The sequence below is a fragment of the Azolla caroliniana genome, unplaced genomic scaffold (assembly GCF_043228905.1).
Source record: "Azolla caroliniana isolate FFs.n. ecotype wild unplaced genomic scaffold, voAzoCaro1.0.p SCAF_15, whole genome shotgun sequence".
Classification (NCBI taxonomy): domain Eukaryota; kingdom Viridiplantae; phylum Streptophyta; class Polypodiopsida; order Salviniales; family Salviniaceae; genus Azolla; species Azolla caroliniana.
Window position 1 is genome coordinate 1,062,797 of NW_028230450.1, and position 20,734 is coordinate 1,083,530.

Genomic DNA, 20,734 nt, shown 5'->3' on the forward strand with positions numbered 1-20,734 from the left:
ATGATGATTCCTAATGTTTGGATCTCTGTTTCCTTTTCCCAAACCTCTCAAGTGCATACAGATCTGGAATTGGGTCTGTTATTTGAGTCTGAGAGGCTTAAGGAGGTTTCTCTCTTTGGTGGGATTCTCTCTGTTTGGTTAGATTTAAAATTGGACTACTTTAATCAATACCGGAATGGTTTGCATCATGCATTCCATGTGTTCTGTGATGTGTTTCATCTTGTCAATCTTGTGAGCAATCCGCTGGGATATATATGTCATCGCAATGAGTGACTATCAAAAGCAAACCTTGTAAACTAATTGGAACAAAGAACCTTACTGTGATTTGGCATATAGTGCAAATATATACATAATATTATTATTGGAAGGATCAAATTGGAATGTTCCAAGACTTATCTGCAACCATCACAGATGTATATACGTACTGCTCAGAATAATTGGAATGTAAAATGTTGCATTATTGAATGTGGCAATTGGGAATATTCTAGATATTGAACATATTTAGAATCTTATCAATAAAGATACTAAGAATAGTTGAAATGTTGAATCTCATTCTAGACATCGAGAAGAAGTATCTACAATATTATTGAGGAAGGTATTGCTAAGAATTGTTGGATTTTGTGTAAACATAAAGAGTACTCTACACATTTGAAAATACCTACACTGATCGATGGACATGGCTAATGATATAAATTAGAAAATCTCTCTATTGGAGAAATAAAAATGGAAATATTCCATTTAATGCCAATCAAAACTAAGTTACACTCAATTAAAAACTACTGTCCCCGTACTTTCATTAAGTAACAGACTTAAACATAAAGCAAGCCGTACATACATCTCCTATTTGTTTTTATGATGGTAAATCACATTCCATAGGTGTATCTCTCCTGGACTCACAACCCATGCTTCACAATGCCTTCATTTCCAGTAATTAGCCGAATGTAACGAAAATGCCTCCATTTCCAGTAATTAACTGAATGTATTGAAAATGCCTCCATTTCCAGTAAATCGCCGAATGTATTGAAGCATGATTTCAAAGACAACAAGAAAAAGGGAGATAGAGAACTGAATTGGCTAAAGATAAAGAGGAAAGCATCCAAAAAGGTGGGAATCAAAGGAAGAGCTTAATGGTGTTCCAAAGAACCAAGAAAAAGGAAGATGGAGAACCAAATCGGCTGAAGAGTAAGAGGAAAGGTTCCAAAAAGGTGGGAATTGGAGGAAGCATTCTCACAAAAGAGGAAAGGAATGGTGTTTCTAAAATAAATAAACCCCAAAAAACTAATGGACAGCAATTAAAGATCAGCAGTTCATGAGATAAAATGAGAGATGCATGAGTTCTCAGTTCCATTGAGCAAGAGTTCTGTTTGAATGAAGGTCATCAATTTCCAACAGTGCCCAATGAAGTCCCTTCAACAAAGTACTCAAAATTCACAGAACACCCCCTGGGTGCATTCTCTGCTTTTCTTGGACTGAGATTTTGGTATCACTCAGAACTCCATTTCTTTCTGTTCAATGAACAAACCTTTGTATGAGCACTCACACCTATGTAGCATCCCTCTTGCACAGCAACGTCTTTTTTGCATTAGACTTTTTGTGATCACTTCACAACAAAGGAAAAGAAACTGTTAGATTGATGGAGCCATCGTTAACTAATTTTATTATCTCATCTTTTATAACTGGAGACTACTACACATGGTATCTTTAGAAAGAAAATAAGAGCATCACATATAGATTGAAGAATAAACAACTTATCTGTGCTGTAATTTGTGATTTTGCACTCCCCTTTATGATTCTTGAAGAAGCAAAGTGCTCCTTTTAGAAGGATTAAATGAACCTGTTGTGACTCTGGGATGCTCTATCCTGATACATGCTAATTCGCCGAAATCTAGAAACATGAACCAAATTTAATTTAATGCAGTAAATTCTCATGAAAGGTTTTGGCACATTTAATGCTGACACCTAGCAATGGCAACTAGCTTATGGAACCCATTCGCCAAATCTGAAAATGATACATAGATTTCATTAGAAATGAGATCAAACATATTTACAACAGTTTGCAAATATTGAATAAGGATTGTAATACAAATGCAATGAGTCTCATCAAACAATTCTTCAATGTTACCATATTTCTGGCCAATATTGTTTTCACCAATCTTGGCGTTGTTGAAACATTTTTTCCAACTTCTGGTCATTTGAGAAAAGAAAGCTGAAAGCTCTAACTCCAAGATTGGTATCATTGGCACACTTTCAGGCTGAGGATGGCAGCAGATCTGATTGCAAGAAATGTTGGCTGAGTTCCATCACAACTACGTTATAAACTTGTCTCTACTATTTGGCTATGGTGATTCAAAAATTCGTACTTTACCAGATATGATGAATCATTCAGTGCATTGGATTAGATACAGTTTTGAAAGTTTTCCAATCGAAAGGAGGAAGGATCCTTGAAATTCTCCACTGGGTAGAGCTTTGTTTCCAATCAAGTCTCAAAGGCAGCTATGAAACCATGGGAGGAGACCCCTGCAGGACCTGTGCTGTACACTACCCCTGATGCAGATGGAACCAGATTTGGATTGTGAAAGACTGATGGAACGAGTGTCATGACCTGTTTCAGTACTCATAAACTATGCATCTGTCTAGCAGAACTTCTTTTTTGAATATTTTGATCAAAAGACATGAATCATGTCCATTTCCAATCATTCGTACGCCTTTGATGCCACCTACTCAGGAGATCATCTCTAACCCACAATCACTTGTTCAGGTGCAGTTTTGCAGATTAGAATTTCATAGCCCTCTGCAAACAAATTACATTTTTCACTTCTGTCTTTGCTTCCATATATCAAGGATTTATCTATCTCAAACTCATTGAATGCTCAAAAATATCCCTACCAAGCTTCAGATTTCCCCAGTTTTTACAAGCATATAACATAGAATGCCATACCATCATGTCCGAACAGCGAAACTGATAAATCATTTCTACAGCCTTGCCTAACTCACCTGCACAGTTAAGAAGATGGATAACACAATTATTATGCTCTAAAGTTGGAAGAACACCATAGTCTTTGCTCATGTTACCAAAGTACGTTAATCCCCTGAAAAAGAGAGATGTTCGACTGCATGCTTTAAGAACACTAATGAACGTGATCCCATTTGGCTTTATACTCTCTCCTATCATCCTATCAAAGATATTGAAAACATTCTCACATTCACCCAGTTGTGCATAACCTGAAAGTAGGGCATTCCATGTGACAACTTGTCTACTTTGAATCCTTCGAAGTACTTCCTGGGCAATATGGAGAGAACCACACCTGGCGTACATATCTACTAAGGTGTTGCCAACAATAAGGTCACTTTCTAAATACCCTTTTTTCACCAATTCGGAATGTATTTCTTGACCCTTGTCTGTGAATCCTATGTTTGCAACAGACTTTAAAATAGAGGTAAATGTAATTTCATTGGGTGAAACTCTCTCCAGTTGCATCTGTTCAAGACAAGAAAGTGCTTGATCATAATGTTCATGTTCCGCGTATCCTGCAATTAATGTATTCCAGGAAACCGCATCTTGAACTGGTAGCTTATCCAATGTTTCCTGTGCTTTGCTAAGTAAGCCACATCCAGCATACATATCGATTAAGGCATTTCCAATCATCACATCTTTATCCAATAACCCTGATCTCACAATCTCAGCATGTATATCTTGTCCCTTTTCTCTTGCTCCTATGCTGCCACAAGCTTTCAAGATATGAACGTATGTGATTGTATCAGCAGAAACATCCTCAAGACTCATTTGCTCAAAATTATGAAGGGCTTTTTCATGTTGTTCATTTTCAACATAACCTCCAAGTAAAGCATTCCAAGAAACAGTATCATGTCCCAAGAGCTTGTCAAATACTTGCTGTGCATCCATGACTGAACCACATTTGGCATACATATCCACAACCATATTGCCAAGAAAGAGATCTCTTTCAATGAACCCCTTTTGAACTATTTCAGAATGTATTCTTTGGCCATTGGCAACAAATTGCAAACTGTCACAGGCTTTTAAGCCACTGATAAATGTGATGGTATCTCTAGCAACATTGTCGCTTTGCATTTGATCAAAATACTTGAGTGTTTCAATATTATGTCCATGTTCAGCATACCCCTCAATTAAACAATTCCAAGATACAACATCTCGAGAAGGAAGCTTGTCAAACAATTCTTGTGCTTTTGTAAGCATGCCAGATTTGGCATATCCAGCTATTAATGCATTCCATGATGAGGCATTACATGTGAGAAGCTCTTCAAACAACTTTTGTGCTTCCGTTATGTAACCACACCTGGAATATGCATCAATCAAGGAATTTCTAATATCTTCTTCAAGAAGGCCCTTCTTAACAATGTCTGCATGTATTCTCCTGATTTTGTCCATAGATCCTAAGTTTTTGTAAGATTTTAAGATACACATATACGTGACATTGTTTGGAGAAATACCCTCTTGTTCCATTTGTTCAAATAATTTGAGGGCGTTATGGTCCCATCCATGCTCTATATAACCAGCAAGCAAGCAAGTGAATGAGATCACATTCTGGACAAGAAGCTTGTCAAACACTTGTTTTGCTTCAGCAAGCCAACCATGTTTTGCATACATATCAACCAACATTGTCCCAATAAGAAGATCTTTTTCTAACAAACCATTCTGAGTAATACTGCAATGAATTTCACATCCCTTATCAATAGCTCTACAGCTACTACAAGCTTTCAAGCAACAAATAACAGTCACGGTAGTTGGGAAGACACCCTCAAGATACATCTGATCTATAGAATTCAGTGCTTCTTCATCTCTACCATATTCTATGTATCCAGTGATAAGAGCATTCCAAGATACCACATTTCTAATCATAAACTTATCAAACAAATGCTGTGCTTTTTCTATGTAGCCATAACTTAAGTATCCCCCAAGCAATATATTCCAAGAGACTTCATCTCGTGTTGGAAGCATGTTAAACACTTCATGAGCTTTTGAAAGCATCCCACATTTCAAATACATGTCGACAACTGAATTGCCAACAACAACATTACTTATCAGAAATCCTTTTATGATAACTTGTTGATGAAGCTTGTAGCCTTTCTCTGTTGACTTGTTGCTACTACAAGCTTTCAAGCAGGAAATGAAGGAAACTGCATCAGGTGAGATGCTCTCTTCCTGCATCCTTTCTATACAGTTAATGGATTCTTCGAGGCAGCCATGCTCTGCATATACTCCGATAACAGCATTCCATAAGACCAGATCTCTGAATGAGATCTGAAAGAAGACCTGTAGTGCATTGGAGAGTAAGCCTGACCTGGAATACGTAAGAATAAGATTTGTCTTGGATACAAGATCGTCTTTCTTCATCGTTGGTATGCTTCATCAGAGCTGTTCTGTGTGTGAAATGCGGACGTTGATCTTTCAATAGCGGAATATTCCCAACAACTCCAGAAGTTTCTAGAATGATCTATAACAATGATCCTTAACCTCCTATTTTAATCTAAAATGTTCTCAATCTCCAACATAACGTCTGAAGCCTTGTTGAGGGAAGGGCATCCGATCTACCTTTTGAAATACAGAGCTGAGACTGATGGGTGTTCGGTATCGGGGCTGATCATGTGGCCGTTCTAGTATGAGGGGACGAGGTTTTCGAACCTCATTGGTGGCACAATGATGACCATTGGCAAAGGAGCTAATGGAGAGCTTGTTCATATAGGCCATGGCAAGGTTCCATGAGGGGGGTGAGACCACAACATTGCGCGAGAGTGTCTCCCCATGGTGAATAACAGGTCACGTGGTTTGTGATTCTCGTTCGTGGGTCATTTGGTTGTTAGGGGTCCTTTTTGGTGTTCATTTCACTTCTCAATGACAGCTATGAGGAGGCAAGTTGTTACAAGCATATGCTAAGCCAAAGAGAGAAGAGAGATTATGAAGGACCAACATGATAGTATTAAAACCCTAATGTTGTGTCCCCATTGAAGCAAGCTTCATTTGAGGTTCCCATGCAAATCAATACTATAGAAAAAAAGAGGCAAAAGTAGACTATGTTTTGTCAAATGTGGTTAGTGAATTATACTCCATTATAGAGTCAAATATTTCTTTTACACTCTAATCAAAGAATTCTTGTATATTATTGGCAAGAGATGCCTCAATACATCAAGGTTGCAATGGATCAGCATACTTTATTAATAAGGAATTTTTTGTGGGTCATTTGTGTTACAAAATGGCTGAATGTTCCTTGAATATTTAATAAGAGGTTTTAGCATTAGATGTACTGTATTTTGCTACAACTTGAGAAACATGTGAAAATTTTGGATGAAAATTGTTCAAGACCCACTGTGTTCAAGTCAAACTTCCAATACATGTTTAATTTTTCAGAAATATGAATTTAACGATGCATGCCACTCTTCCGAGCTAAAACAAGCATATTGAAATGGTTATCATTTTCGAGGATCCCCTAAACAGTGTTACAGGTTTATTAAGGTGAAGGTTGTGATGTACACCTATCCACAAAGACATGGGGCTTTATGTAACAGCAAACAAGCTATTTAACAGTGGGATTGATCTCAGTGGCTGAAAGCCTCCCATAAAGAATTTAGGCATGTAAAAGGGTTTAAACCTTTCTGTAAGGTCATGTGGTACATTTCGAGCATCTCCAAAGATGCTAGCAAGGATAGTTATGACCAATTGTTGATAAGGAATGTGAAATTACAAAGAGAGTTCTATTCGAACTCACAGTAGAAAACTACATCCCTTTAATTCTATCAAACTTGCACGAGGGGATCAAACATGTACGTATACCGCCTTCGAGGTGACACCTAATGGTGTCATCAACTTAAGAGTTGATATAATAAACCAAATGCAACATGGGAATGGGAAAAGTAGATCTCAATCCTAATGTGGTTTTCTCATGCTACATCATGTGAGTCAGGCCAAGGCCACACTGTATTGACATGTCATTCTTTATGGACAGCAGGGCTGGGGACAGTTGTTTGATGACAAAGCCGATGACATAACAGTAGTATCAGGGAGAATCATATTCCATCTTAGCCAAGCATCATGGAGAACTTGATCTGAAGTCGTAAAGCATGATCCAACCAGTTTTAAGTATCTGCCATGCATCCTTGCATTCTTGTATGCATCATGGGTCCACTTTCTTCAGCATTGTCTTGCATGCCAGGGCTGGGGTCAGTTCTTTGATGAAAAGCCAATGACATAACAGGAGCATCGGATTCCATCTTAAGCAAGCATAATGGAGAACCTGAATCTGAAGTCGCAAAGCATGATCCAACCAATTTTAAGTATCTGCCAAGCATCCTTCCATGCTTGTATGCATCATGGCGCCAATTTCTTCAGCATCGTCTTGCATGCCAGCATTTCTATATATATTAGCCATAAGAATGTAAGGTGCTGCAAGGCTATCATCGATACGTATTGCTTGATCAAAAATCACTCTCCCAAACTTCACATTCCCCCATTTTGTACAAGCACCTAATAGTGCAATCCAAACCGAAGATTCATCCGAATGTGGCATTGTCTTAATCAACGAAATGGCCTTTTCAATACGACCAGCACATCCAAAAGCCATCACCATGCAAGTATGATGAGCCAACTTTGGTGCAATCCCATATTCCATGTTCATACTCTCATAATACATTTGGGCCTCATCAAATTTTCCTGAGTGACTACATGCATTTAGCACACAGAGGAAGGTTACCTCATCAGGTAAGATTCCCTCTCTTTGCATCTGTCCAAAAGATTTGATTACTTCATTGCAATGCCCCTCTTGCGCATACCCCGCAATAAGTGCATTCCACGAGACAGTCTCTCGAATCGGAAGCTCTTCAAGAACTTTCCGAGCTTTTGCAAGTGCACCACATTTGGCATACATGTCTACCAATGAAGTACCTAGTCCAATCGTTTTTTCTAGAAACCCCCCTCGAATGATCTCATCATGAATTTCTTCACCTTTGTCGATTGCTCCTATGGCCCCACAAGCTTTAAGGATGCAAAGGAAAGTGGCCTCATTCGGAGAGAGACCCTCCTTTTGCATCGATGCAAAACAATCTAGAGCTTCATGACCATGGTCGTGTTGGACATACCCTGCAATTAAAGCATTCCAAGCAACAGTGTCTCGATGAGTCATCTCCTTGAGCACTTCTTGTGCTTTCACAAGGACACCACATTTAGCATACATATCTACCAATGCAGTGGCAAGCAAGATATTTGTTTTGGCTGAATTCCCATTCATAATTTCATTATGGATCTGTTTGCCTTTCTCAATAGATCCAATGCTTCCACATGCTCTCAAAATACAAATGAGTGTGACCTCATCGGGAGTGAATCCCTCGTTTTGCATTCTTGCAAAGCAATCAAGTGCATGGTGACCTTGCTCTTGTTGTGAGTATCCTGTAATGATTGCATTCCAAGTGACTACATCTCTAGCAGGAAGCTCTTCAAGCACTTGTTGGGCCTTAGAGAGCATCCCACATTTAGCATACATATCCACCAAAGCATTACCGAGCACAATATTCCTCTCTAACAAGCCTCGGCCAACAATCTCGTCATGTATTTTTTCGCCTTTCTCGATGTCTCTTATACTCCCACAAGCCTTAAGGATGCAAGACAATGTGATCTCATTAGGGGAGATTCCTTCCCTTTGCATTTGTGCAAAAAAGTTTAGGGCCAAATGTCCTTGTCCTTGATGGGCATACCCCGCAATTATGGCTGACCATGAGACTAAGTCTCTTTTTGGAATCCATTCAAACACTTGTTTGGCCTCAGAAAGCACGCCACATTTGGCATACATATCTACCAATGCATTACCAAGAATAGTATTCTTCTCCAGGAAACCTCTACCAACAATCTCATTGTGGATTTCTTTGCCCTTCTCGAGGGCTCTTATGCTTCCACATGCTTTTAAAAGGCCAGAGAAAGTGAACTCATTTGGAGAGAGGCCCTCACTCTGCATCCGAGAGAAGCATTTGATTGCTTGATTCCCTTGACCCTTTTGAGCATATCCAGAAATGAGTGCAGACCAAGAGACTATATCCCGAATGGGAAGGCTCTCCAGCACATGTTGGGCTTTTGAAAGCATACCACATTTGGCATACATGCTGATTAAGGTACTAGCAATATAAGGCATCTCTGTGAGTAACCCATTTTGCATGATATGAGCATGGAGCTTAGTCCCTTTAACAAGATCCTTCTTGTGAGCACAAGCCTTGAGTAAAGAAACAAATGTGAGTTCCTCTGTCCTACATGTAGAGATTTTTGCCCTGCTTCCTCTTCTCATGTTACATGGAGGGAGTGAACAACAGATTATGGCATCACCATCACCTTGTTACTTATTTCACAGAGGTCAAGAGATCAAATACTTACACTCTCCACACATCTTTGTTGCATCACATTTTCACTTCTCCATATACATATGTACTATATGCCACTAGGTGGATCGAACTCACGACCTCCCCTCATGGCCTCCAAAACAATAAGATATCTCGATTGCGGCCCGATTGGCACACTCCTTAGACCCCTGTGGTTTCTCCCGGAGAGCAAGAAGGATATGTAGTCCTCGACATTATGTGGACTGCGATAGAGCAAGCTAGCCATTGGATCAAACTTGTAAGACATTTAATATGTTGTAATTTTGTTGGGTTTTGGCACTTTCAATCTTGACATGCACTACTTTGATGACTACTATATCACAAAGGATTGACTCCTTGAGGAAGGCATTCACAACACATGGGGCGATAGGGTGCCAGTAAATAGGCTCTTTTAAAACAATCAACCTCTCTTCCAAAAGCGACATCACCATATGAATTCAAATACTAAAGTAAATGTTCAAGCAAATCTTGTTATGAACGTGGAAAGTGAACGAGCAGTTTCTCCTTATGATTAGAGTATAAATATGGAGAGAACATAGAGGCTCTACTTCCATCTTGGTACATATTTTATGAATCAAGAGTATGTTACCCTATTTGTTTTGGGCTTTTCAAATTGGGATGTGTAGTTCTTTGAAGTCAAGCAATGTGCCATAGTTTGTCATTTCAAGTTCAATATAGGTTATGCCACTTACTCCATAAATGTTCGGCTCCCCAAGGCATACTGGGGTAAAAAAGCAAGGTACAAAAATTATTGTTAACCATAGGAAAACAAAATAATACGCTAAGATTGCTTGGCATCATAGAAACAAGAAATAATGGATGATGGTGCAACATGCAATATAGGAAGTTCCTTCACAACATCTTCCACAATATATAACTTTATTTAGTTTCCTATTGGGGTAAAAAAGCAAGCTGCAAAAATTATTGTTGGCCATTGCAAAAACAAAATAATATTCTAAGATCGCTTGGATCATAGAAACAAGAAATAATGGATGATCCTTCACAACATCTTCCATAATATATAACTTTATATAGTTTTCTATTGGTACAAAAAACACATGGAAACCATTGCTTATGTTAGTAGGGTAAAAGATTCTTTAGCGGATAATGGGCTTGGACACCATTATTTTACCATCACATCATTAATGGCATCTTTAACTCAAATTGAAAGCAAAAGTCGAATCTTCTTTATAGCCAAATAGCTACATATAGTTAGTGGATAATTAGACCCATCTTAATTTTACATTATTTTAGCATTTTGTTGGTTTTAGTGAATAATTAGATCCATCTTTCTTTCACATTATTTTAATATATTGTTGGTTTGACATTTGGAAACATAATTGAGAATATAATACTTCACCATAGGATTCCATGCTTCCCACTTTTAATAAAGGAAACACACACACATTAAGAACATGTGATGGGCTCATCATTGACATCCGCTTTGTGTAAACTACATGTTCTTTGCACACAAGAAATTTTGGGCATTGGGAAAGAAATCACACACCAATAGATGATATATGGAGAACAAAATCACGACAAGATATTAGTGGATAGAATGACAAATTGAAAGATTTATGAGCATAACATTTCATAACAATTTGGTCGATTATGTTTGATGTCAAATTAAAAAAATAAAAACTTTCTCATGAATAGAGGAATGCACTAAATCCTTATTAAATTTCCTTCCATATTTATGTGTGTATAAGGTGGTGTGGTATAGGGGGTACCCAAATTCTCACCTTGAACAAAATCACATCTCTTACCATGGAGTTGTGTAAAAGGCACGAGTGCATGAAAGGAGATAGAACTTGAGTTTGTGTATGGTGGAGAACCATGAGTTTTAAGTACAAGAAATGAAACAAATCAGTTTAGCTATTTGTCATGAGGGGCCATTTGCTCAACAATGTAGTACTGGATAGACCTAATCGCTTGAAGAGTTGTCTGGAGGGGCCCCTCAATTTGATCCCCCACATGAAACACAATTACTCTACAAAGAGATGAATCAATGGTAAAGGTTTTAAAAAAGGCCAATGTTGGAGCAATCGTCACCATTAAATGCGTACATTGACATTTACGATGGCTTACACAATGGCAATATTTCGAGCCACAAAACCAACACCTACTTTTGTATTGTTTTTAAATACCAAAAAATGGCTTACACAATGGCCATGTTCCGAGCCGCAAAACCAATGCCTATATTTGTATTGTTTTTAAATACCACAAAATGGATGGTGTTGGCCACAATTATTTCCTAGTGGTTCTCGATTCGCAGCACAAGATGAAGATTTGAAAGGGATTACCGATCACGGTAACGAAATTTCTTCTGGGAAGTTTGCTCTTGCAGGCTCTCGAACCGATGATTGCATGGATTACACATCAAAAGGCAAAATAGAGGTGTTTGGGAGTTCTAGCTTGAAGGTTTACTCGATCAGGAAGTACTACGTAACAAAGATCTTCGGGTCTCAATCAGAGGAGAGTTTGGTAGTAAGGATTTTGTGGGGGGCATGGGGGGCCTTAGTGGCCGGTGGCCACCAAAAGGCTTCTTCTTTTTGTGGTGGTCAAAGCCGTGCACAGTGTGAAACCGTCCATATCCAAGCGTCTTCATCATAAATTATAATTATATCCGCATATAAAATGGTCCTTCACCCATTGATGATGCCACATCAGATGATCCCTGTTCCTCTAGCGGTGACTTCCAGCAGCAGCAGGAGAAGAGGAAGCAGCAGAGCTCCACAAAATTCGCCATCATTCTCTCAGGCATGCTCTCTTCCCTCTCTCTTTGTATGTATGTATGTATGTATGTTCTTATGTATGTATGTATGTATGTATGTATGTTATGTATGTTCTTATGTATGTATGTTATGTATGTTCATCAGTATGTATGTATGTATGTATGTATGTTCTTATGTATGTATGTATGTATGTATGTTCTTATGTATGTATGTATGTATGTATGTATGTATGTATGTATGTATGTATGTATGTATGTATGTATGTTATGTATGTTCTTATGTATGTATGTTATGTATGTTCATCAGTATGTATGTATGTATGTATGTATGTTATGTATGTTCTTATGTATGTATGTTATGTATGTTCATCAGTATGTATGTATGTATGTATGTATGTATGTATGTACGTTCATCTGTATGTATGTATGCATGTATTTATGTATGTAAGGTGGAGAAACAAAACCATGAAAGAACATGGCTGGAACTCAATTCAGAGATCCTTCTTCTTTTGAGATTTTGCTTTTTGAAAGTAGGCTTAATCTCAATCTTTATTCAACAACCATTCGTGACAATCGTTTTCCAAAGGGAGATTGATTATGTATGTGCTGCAAAAATATTCCAGTGCTTGGGAAATAAAATGGTGCCGTAATTGTTTTTCTTGGAAGTTGCCAATTCGAGGTTTGATGTAAATGAAGCACATTTTGTTGGGACCTATGTGCATTTTTCATTCTAAATTCCTATACAATTCTGTTTATAAAACTCCCTCGGAATATATGCATTTTGATTCTAAATTCTCCAAAATGATCTGTTCATATTTCAAAATTTCAGGCTCGTAAACAAAGACATGGATTGATGTTCTGAGGATTGAAATTTCCTGAAGTTTATTGAGATATATTGTAGACCCTTGAGATTCCTTTTTTTGACTATGTTTACAGGCAAATAGGGCACCTCCTAGTGGTCTGTATTGTGCACAATCATCTCCTCGTCCTCGAGCTGTTGGAATTGATGAACATGAAGCTGCCATGGCCGCCCGAGATCGGCTTGATGTGAAGTTCCGTACATCGGGCCTTATTAACCGCAGGTAAATGGATCTCTATTGCAAGATGATACTGGCATTTGTACATGCATGCGCACTTACATGCACACATGCATGTACGCACATACCTACTTCTACATGCTCATGTTATGTGTACATGCGAATAAATTTATATATATACAAATACATGATCTGTAATTTAGAACAGCAAGGTAAATGGATCTCTATTGCAAGATGATACTGGCATTTGTACATGCATGCGCACTTACATACACACATGCATGTACGCACATACCTACTTCTACATGCTCATGTTATGTGTACATGCGAATAAATTTATATATATACAAATACATGATCTGTAATTTAGAACAGCAAGCCTTGTTGGCTTGTTACAGCACTCTCTGTTCCAATAAAACACATACATATTGTATATGTCTATGCATAAATATTTACGTATAGAGCACATACATACATGTGGACAATTTGAGAGGACACTTATATGCATGTATATATCTTGTGCATACCATTTAAACAGCTGTGGGGATGGAGTTCTTTCCCATTGTCTTTTTATATGAATGTTTCCCTCAGCATTTGCTCCATCGAAGAGGTCAGCTGCATACGTACTCATACATGAATGTTGTCCTCTGCATTTACTCCATCGAAGAGGATACCTACATACATATACATATGCATGCGTACTTTAGTGTGCGTATGCACATATGTAAATACACTCTCGTAGGAGACTTCAGGTGTTTAGCATTTAGAAATATATGCAGACAGTTTTTTACTCGTTTATGCTCTCTTGATATCTAGGTTGTCTTCAACAACTCCACAACCCAACCATACACTGATTGCATCGTCCAATGCAAGAGTTCATCCTTCATCATCTCTCCATCAGAAAGTGTTCCCTCCATGTGCTGGAGCAGCGTTCACATCACGTGATCGTAAGTTGAGAATGAAAGCCCCTATTGTGTGTGAGACATCATCACACATACGAAATGCAAGGAGTTCCGTATCCGATGTATGTATTTCCAACAAAGGAGGAGAAAGAACAATAAGAAGCCCATCAATAACATCTACCTTGGATAATGATATAAGGTCGGATTCCATAGATGCAGTTGAGAGCTCTACCTCAAGTAACCGTGGAAATTTGGTTTTTGGAGTAGATCTCGGAGATTGCTCCATTTGTCTTGAGAGCTTTTCGGAGGATAAAGCTTTCATATGCTTGCCTTGTAACCATAGATTTCACACAACTTGTTTAGGTGCTTGGTTGAAGAAGCATTCACAATGTCCTAATTGTAGAAGTAATGTGCCTAAGGTTGGAAATCTTGTACAGTGTTGTATCATATCGAATGAAACCATATACAGAAATAAGCAGGAACTTTGAGAAGTCTTATTATAGTGGTATGGGAACATTTCAAATTACCTGCTGAAATAGTGAAGTTTAATATGATTCAGATTTGGCTATTAAAGCATCTAGATCCAACAATGTTCTATACAAGAACATCGTTATCAACTTATGAGTTGGGAGCTTCAATTTACACAAGTATAAACATGCCTCGAGAATATTGGTGACCACTAATTACAAAAATATTGGTGACTGAATCATCTGGTTACTAAGAAGATGAAGATGCTACCAATTTTACAAGTTACCTTGTAACAGCACTTTACATTAGCTCTAAATAATGGGCATAGGAGACAGAATTAACTCAAAAATTGATTCAATTTCTCATTACCTCTGTCTACATAATGTTTATAGGATGAAAGTTAAAATCTTGACAAGTTGCCTTGTTTCAGCCCTTCACGTTGGCTCTAAATAATGGGTATAGAAGGTTGAGAATTTAACTAGATAATGGATTCAAATTTGCATAACCTCTTATGCCTATAGGAGGTCGATTCAAGAGTAACCATGGAAAGTTAAACAACTTATTTAATACATATGTCATAGTCAAATCAACAAAAAACTGAACATTGATGACACTTTTTGGTTTTTATATATTTGTATCATGGTTTGATACTCTCTAGCATTGTTTGGCCTGAATAGCTTGAAGCCCCTCATCCCATAGGCATTAATTCAACAAATTATTACATTTTTCCATCAAATGTATCTTGGCAATAAATTTTGCCTTATTATTTAAGCATGTTGTAGCCCATAATGTTTAGCCACTTTTTGCAGATTGCTAAAAAACACATCCCATGCTACACATCCCTCAACTTGAACATGTTCCATAAATGCAACCAATAATTTTCCATGTATCTATGGAACACTACATGATGGAGAAAAGATGAGTTAAATCTCATTGTGAGTTTTTGCATAATGTCATGAAATCGAGCCGAGCCATCAATTGTTGAAAAAATTAATACGAGAGGGAAACGATTGGACACAACTTGGCATATCCAATACATTTCGCAAGAAATAATGTCATGAAATTAAGCCATCAATTGTTGAGAAAAATAATACAAGAAGGAAACGATTAGACAAGACTTGGCATATCCAATACATTTCACAAGAAATAATATCATGAAATCGAGCCATCAATTGTTGAGAAAATTAATACGAGAAGGAAACGATTGGACAAGACTTGGCATATCCAATACATTTCACAAGAAATTGTAATTATGCATTATCTACATTTGATCTAACTTGCTCCATGTAGATTGAAATTTGTATCCAAGAATCATCCCATGAATCCACTCGCATGGATCACCTTTCAAGACCAACCTCAAATTGCTCCCATGCTTGTACTTCTTGGTCATCCATCAAAGGGTGTGGGGATGTGGATTGGTCCACATGAGGAATTTTGTTGAAGTAGATAACAAATCACTTGATGGTTGTATTTGTTTACGTTTATCCCAAGGAGTATTTACCCTACACTTATAAAATGTTAACCTCTTTGGGGAGTTGTCAAAAAGACTACGTATCTTGTTGTTCCATGAACCACAATGCTCCCCGTCATTTTCTTATTGTCACACATTTTATTCATCCCACATTGATTATTTTGCTTTGTCATTTGAAAATATACACTTCATGGGTTTGAATCTTCTATGGTCAGTTTACTTTTCTCCTCATGTCACCATGGTCACTCGATTGTCCCACTAGAGTCTACTCTCACAAGATGATCCTCCATTACCATTTTAACGACATGAGAAAACATTATGAGGCCTATGCAAGTTTAAGAATAATTTGCTATGCTTCATCATTGAAGATTAACATGCTTAACATGCATAAATAAGTTCTCACCTCATGTACAAAGAGATACTTAGATGATCTTGGTTGAATAGGGGTGATAGTACAACTTGGTATGATTTGTTGTGATTCAAGCTATCCTATTGGTTAGGATGTGCTTGATGTGAAAATCCTAGATTGGATATCCACGCGAATTGTAGACAAATTTATGTATTGGAAATCACAACCTTGGTTGTTTCATGTTTGACTAAAAGTTATCCAATAAATGATGATTCCTATGGTATCAAATTATTTAGTATGGTCTCCTTGGTCTAGAAAGACTATCGAGAAGTTAGCAACCTCAATGTGGTTCAAATTATCGAAGATGAAAGAAAGATCATGCCTTAGGTGGCATGGAGTCATATTTGTACTCCAAAAAGACATAGTCGAATAGCACTTTTAAATCAATACAAACATATGGTGGCTCAAAGATTCTCTTTTCTTAAGACTATGTTTGAGGGACAAATGTGGGTAGAAATTATCACTTGATTGAGAAAGGTGTCAAGTATGGAAAGACGAAGATTGTAGCCTCTTTGTGTCCTGTGATAAATAGTGATGGAAAAAAGTGTGAGAAAGGGTAATGATTATGTTTGGCAATGGCTTTAAAACATTAACAAACTTCCTACAAGTCAGTGATAGTGGAGGATGCCAATCATAGATTCCTTGCATGCTTAGTTATTGTAGTATATCGTCATTGATCCAATTTTGTGCTTATTCACTTGATCAGTTCCAACCCAACCATTCCAATATTCCTTTTCAACCCGATTACCAAATCATGGGGGTGATTATTTTGTGGAGGGAGCTTTGTTTAAACTATAATTTAAACTTCATGTTAATGTCCAAAAGATGCTTCTACTTGGAGAGTTGGCCCAAATACTAAGGTGATTTGGGTTGTTATTCCCAACTTTGGGCATTGTCCACTAGGGATGTTTTGTCACCCTTTCAGTGGGCTTTCATTAAGGGAGCAAGAGAATTACCCCACCATCATATAAGTTTGTTTTCAACTACCTTAGGTATTGGGGTATCTGGCACAATTAGAGTTTGAGAAACTTGTTATACTAAGGATAGTCAGGGTATTTTGTAAACATACATTTGAGAGCCCAGATGGATGTAGCTCAGTTGGTAAGGTTGCCCAATGGAGACCAGGTGGTCATGGGTTCAACCCCTACATTCCACAACTAGAGAATTAAGAGTATATGAAGTATATAATAGAGAGGTGAGGAAATTGGGTTTCAAACCCATGACACAGTGCTTGTAGTGTTAACAACTTACCACTAGGGTAACGTAATTACGAAAGAGAGAGAGAGAGAGAGATCGAAAGTAGCATGCAATATACATGCACAAGTATCTAGGGACATTAAAACACTACAAGTATGAGATGTTCATAGAAATGTGTCTCTTTTGTTATTGTTGCACGAGGTTGTTATTCCACCTCATGCTAGCTCAAGATGCTCAACAAATGGTCCGCTCTATGGTTCTATTGGACATTCGCTCAAGGATGCTCGAAGTTACACAAACTATTGTCAGATTTTTTATGTTGTGATTTAATTAGACTAAGAAACTATAAAGAACCTTTGCATTTACTATATTGACTAGTTCGAAACAAATGTAATTTAATCAACAAAGTTGAACTACATCACGTGTAGATTTATGCATTTCTTATTTGTATATACAATAATACACCTATGCAAACATGCATATTTTTTACAATGACTTGTTGCACCACACATCCATTCCACACCAAATGACTTATCAACGCGAATACATACACATGTACACATGGCCAAGGTAGTTCTTCTTTTGGATTGCATGCTAGGAAATAAACATACAAGGGAATTTTGGAGTGGCTCTTAATGTAATTTTGTATGTGTGTAATTAGTGGTATCCTACTCTAGTTGTGGATAGGTTCATTTAACTAATGAATGTATCACCATGTGACACCTTTAATATCTACTAGTACAGAACAAAGATGTAACATACAAAATATGGTGATTACATTTGTCCTGTTGAGACCATCATGTGATGATCATGTCAAAAAAGTGGGGTTTACACATATGTGAGTTAGGTACATGCTTGATGGAGTGAACAATTAACACCACACTTGGAGGGGTACAAACTAAAATGCATGAGGTGAAAGTTATGCTTAGTAGGTTTGTCACTCATCAAGGGTGTTATTCTAGGAAGGTTGTGCTAAAAGGTGATTATATATACATATATTAAGATATATTTCGTTGGGGACGAAGCTCTATGGAACTGAATATATACGTGTGTGGTGTGTGTGTCCTATGATAGAAACTTGGAATTTCAAAAGATCTTCTTTCTTATAAATGCCATATATGCTATCATCTATGAGGGTTTTGTGCTTCAATGCCTAAAGAAACTTTTACTTTTCAACGTTGCCAACATTGTCATCATAATTCTACATACAATGACAATGTCACTGTAAATTGGGTAAATACGATTTTTTGCAAGTATGGTGTTGGTGTTCTTCTTGTTATTTTCTTGATTAGTCTTTTGGGACTACATGATAACAATCCAAGTGTGAAAGCTCGACCTATAAAGGCATTACCAAACTTGTCACCAGTGAATGTTCCTGAGTTTCCTTGGTGGGCACTTCCAATTCCAAGCAAAACAATGCCATGGATGAATAACAGTGGCATGCCTCACTTCCCCATATTGGACAATCTCTTCTTATTGTTAAAGGCATCTGACTTGTGCTTCAATTGCACAATATTTGTTTCACTCGACACAACATTGGATGTTGGCAACAACACAGAAGATTCACACTTTCCCACAACAACAATGAGCTTTCACCTTCTACAATATCAAGTTGTACCTTTTCATTTGCGATTTGATACTATTGCTCTCATGCCCATGGCATTTCGAATCCCTTCCTTTGTTAATGGATCTTATCTACTTATTACTGATAGTGCTTCCACCGCAATGCCATCAAATTCCTCAACAACCTCACCTCAACATATGCAAGTTTCCATAAACTATCAAGGTATATTAGCCCCAGACTTCTTGGTGTCAGACACGTTAGTTGTTCATGGCATCACTGGCTTCTTATCCCCTTTCATTCTAGATATTCCTTTCCCCACATGAAAGTGTACTCCTCACAACCCTTGTTATATCAACAACTTGATAAATCCTTTATTTTTATTTTTACCTTCCAAGCTAACATTGATATATGGCTTCTAAACGCTAATCTATATTCGACATTAACATTTTCAATCACAAGAATGACGGTGAATGTTACCTTATTATAATTTTAAGGTACAAAAGTATTTGGAACACACTATTTGGAAGCATGACATCCTTTATTGCGGGCATTGTAATGTTTAGGTAGCCTCTAAACCATTTGTGTAAGTATTCATAGTCATTAAGGACATGACCATGATTTGCTTGAATTAAATGTTTTATATAAGTCGAATCAAATTTTCAGATACCAAATGGCCTCCTAAAGAAATACTACTCACTAGTAAAATGTTTTCACTAAGTTGCAAATATTTATCTTAGACAATATTTCCATGTTCCCATTTGCTTTATGTAACCAACAACATATTCAGAATACATAGTCCTAGAGGGCTCACTCGTTCGTTCATGGAGAAAGGCATAAACCGTCCATTTTAGATCACATACACACAATACCTAAAGATAAATATATTCTTGTATCACAATTTATTCTCTTTTGTTGAAAATATTATTACATGCTATGAAAAAACCACCTATCTAACAAGTACTTTCATTCACATGATATGCCAAACATTGAACTTATGATTCTATCATTGTTCACTTTGCCCTTGTGGACCATGCCATCGTTGTCCATTGTTGCCATTTCTTTTTCTTGTAAGACTGAAAACCTTTAACAAGTGTAAGAAAATGTATTAGTAATGCTCTAATTCCTTCACTTATATTAAGAACTGTTAACAAGCTCTCACAAGAACATACATTATGCTCACTCATCTTTCAGTAATGCAGCACCCATGGTCACTTAATTGTTGAACAATGCAGCATCCATGCATGCTTCCTTGCTCCTCTCATGAGGCCTTTCACATCAAAACTACAATGCCAATAAGAGATCAATATCCCACATAATCTGCCATCAGATTGACACCATGGAGCACCCATGATGCATTAGGTATCGGTATTCACTAACAAAAACATTTGGCCAGTCTCCACTGATTGACTCTCCTTGTCAAGAGTTACAACAAATCAAGAAGACAAATTGAACATAAGAATGGGAGGGATGTGCATACAATCAGGCACATGGCCCTGTATGCAAAATTCGATAGGCATTAATAATGTTCATCCTTCAGTTTGGAAATAAGCTGCAATAGC

At 37.4% G+C, this 20,734-nt stretch overlaps 4 protein-coding genes across 4 annotated transcripts in view; 3 read left to right on the top strand and 1 right to left on the bottom strand.

Annotated features, from left to right (window-relative positions):
- The window catches only part of CCB1 (cofactor assembly of complex C), a 95,360-nt gene that overhangs the window by 67,401 nt on the left and 7,225 nt on the right, over positions 1-20,734 (top strand). The window lies entirely within an intron of this gene.
- Positions 1,056-9,419, bottom strand: LOC147854261 (uncharacterized). Its single transcript, XM_087331090.1, has 3 exons — positions 7,306-9,419; positions 2,887-5,384; positions 1,056-2,791 (listed from the first exon to the last, which is right to left on the bottom strand). Exons 1-3 carry the CDS (start codon positions 9,300-9,302, stop codon positions 2,736-2,738), a joined length of 4,551 nt encoding a protein of 1,516 aa, XP_087187216.1. The 5' UTR covers positions 9,303-9,419; the 3' UTR covers positions 1,056-2,735.
- LOC147854262 (uncharacterized) lies at positions 12,012-14,563 on the top strand. Its single transcript, XM_087331784.1, has 3 exons — positions 12,012-12,153; positions 13,064-13,209; positions 13,981-14,563. Exons 1-3 carry the CDS (start codon positions 12,031-12,033, stop codon positions 14,552-14,554), a joined length of 843 nt encoding a protein of 280 aa, XP_087187910.1. The 5' UTR covers positions 12,012-12,030; the 3' UTR covers positions 14,555-14,563.
- LOC147854263 (uncharacterized) lies at positions 18,761-19,498 on the top strand. Its single transcript, XM_087331493.1, has one exon. The coding sequence runs from the start codon at positions 18,761-18,763 to the stop codon at positions 19,496-19,498; it is 738 nt and encodes a 245-aa protein (XP_087187619.1).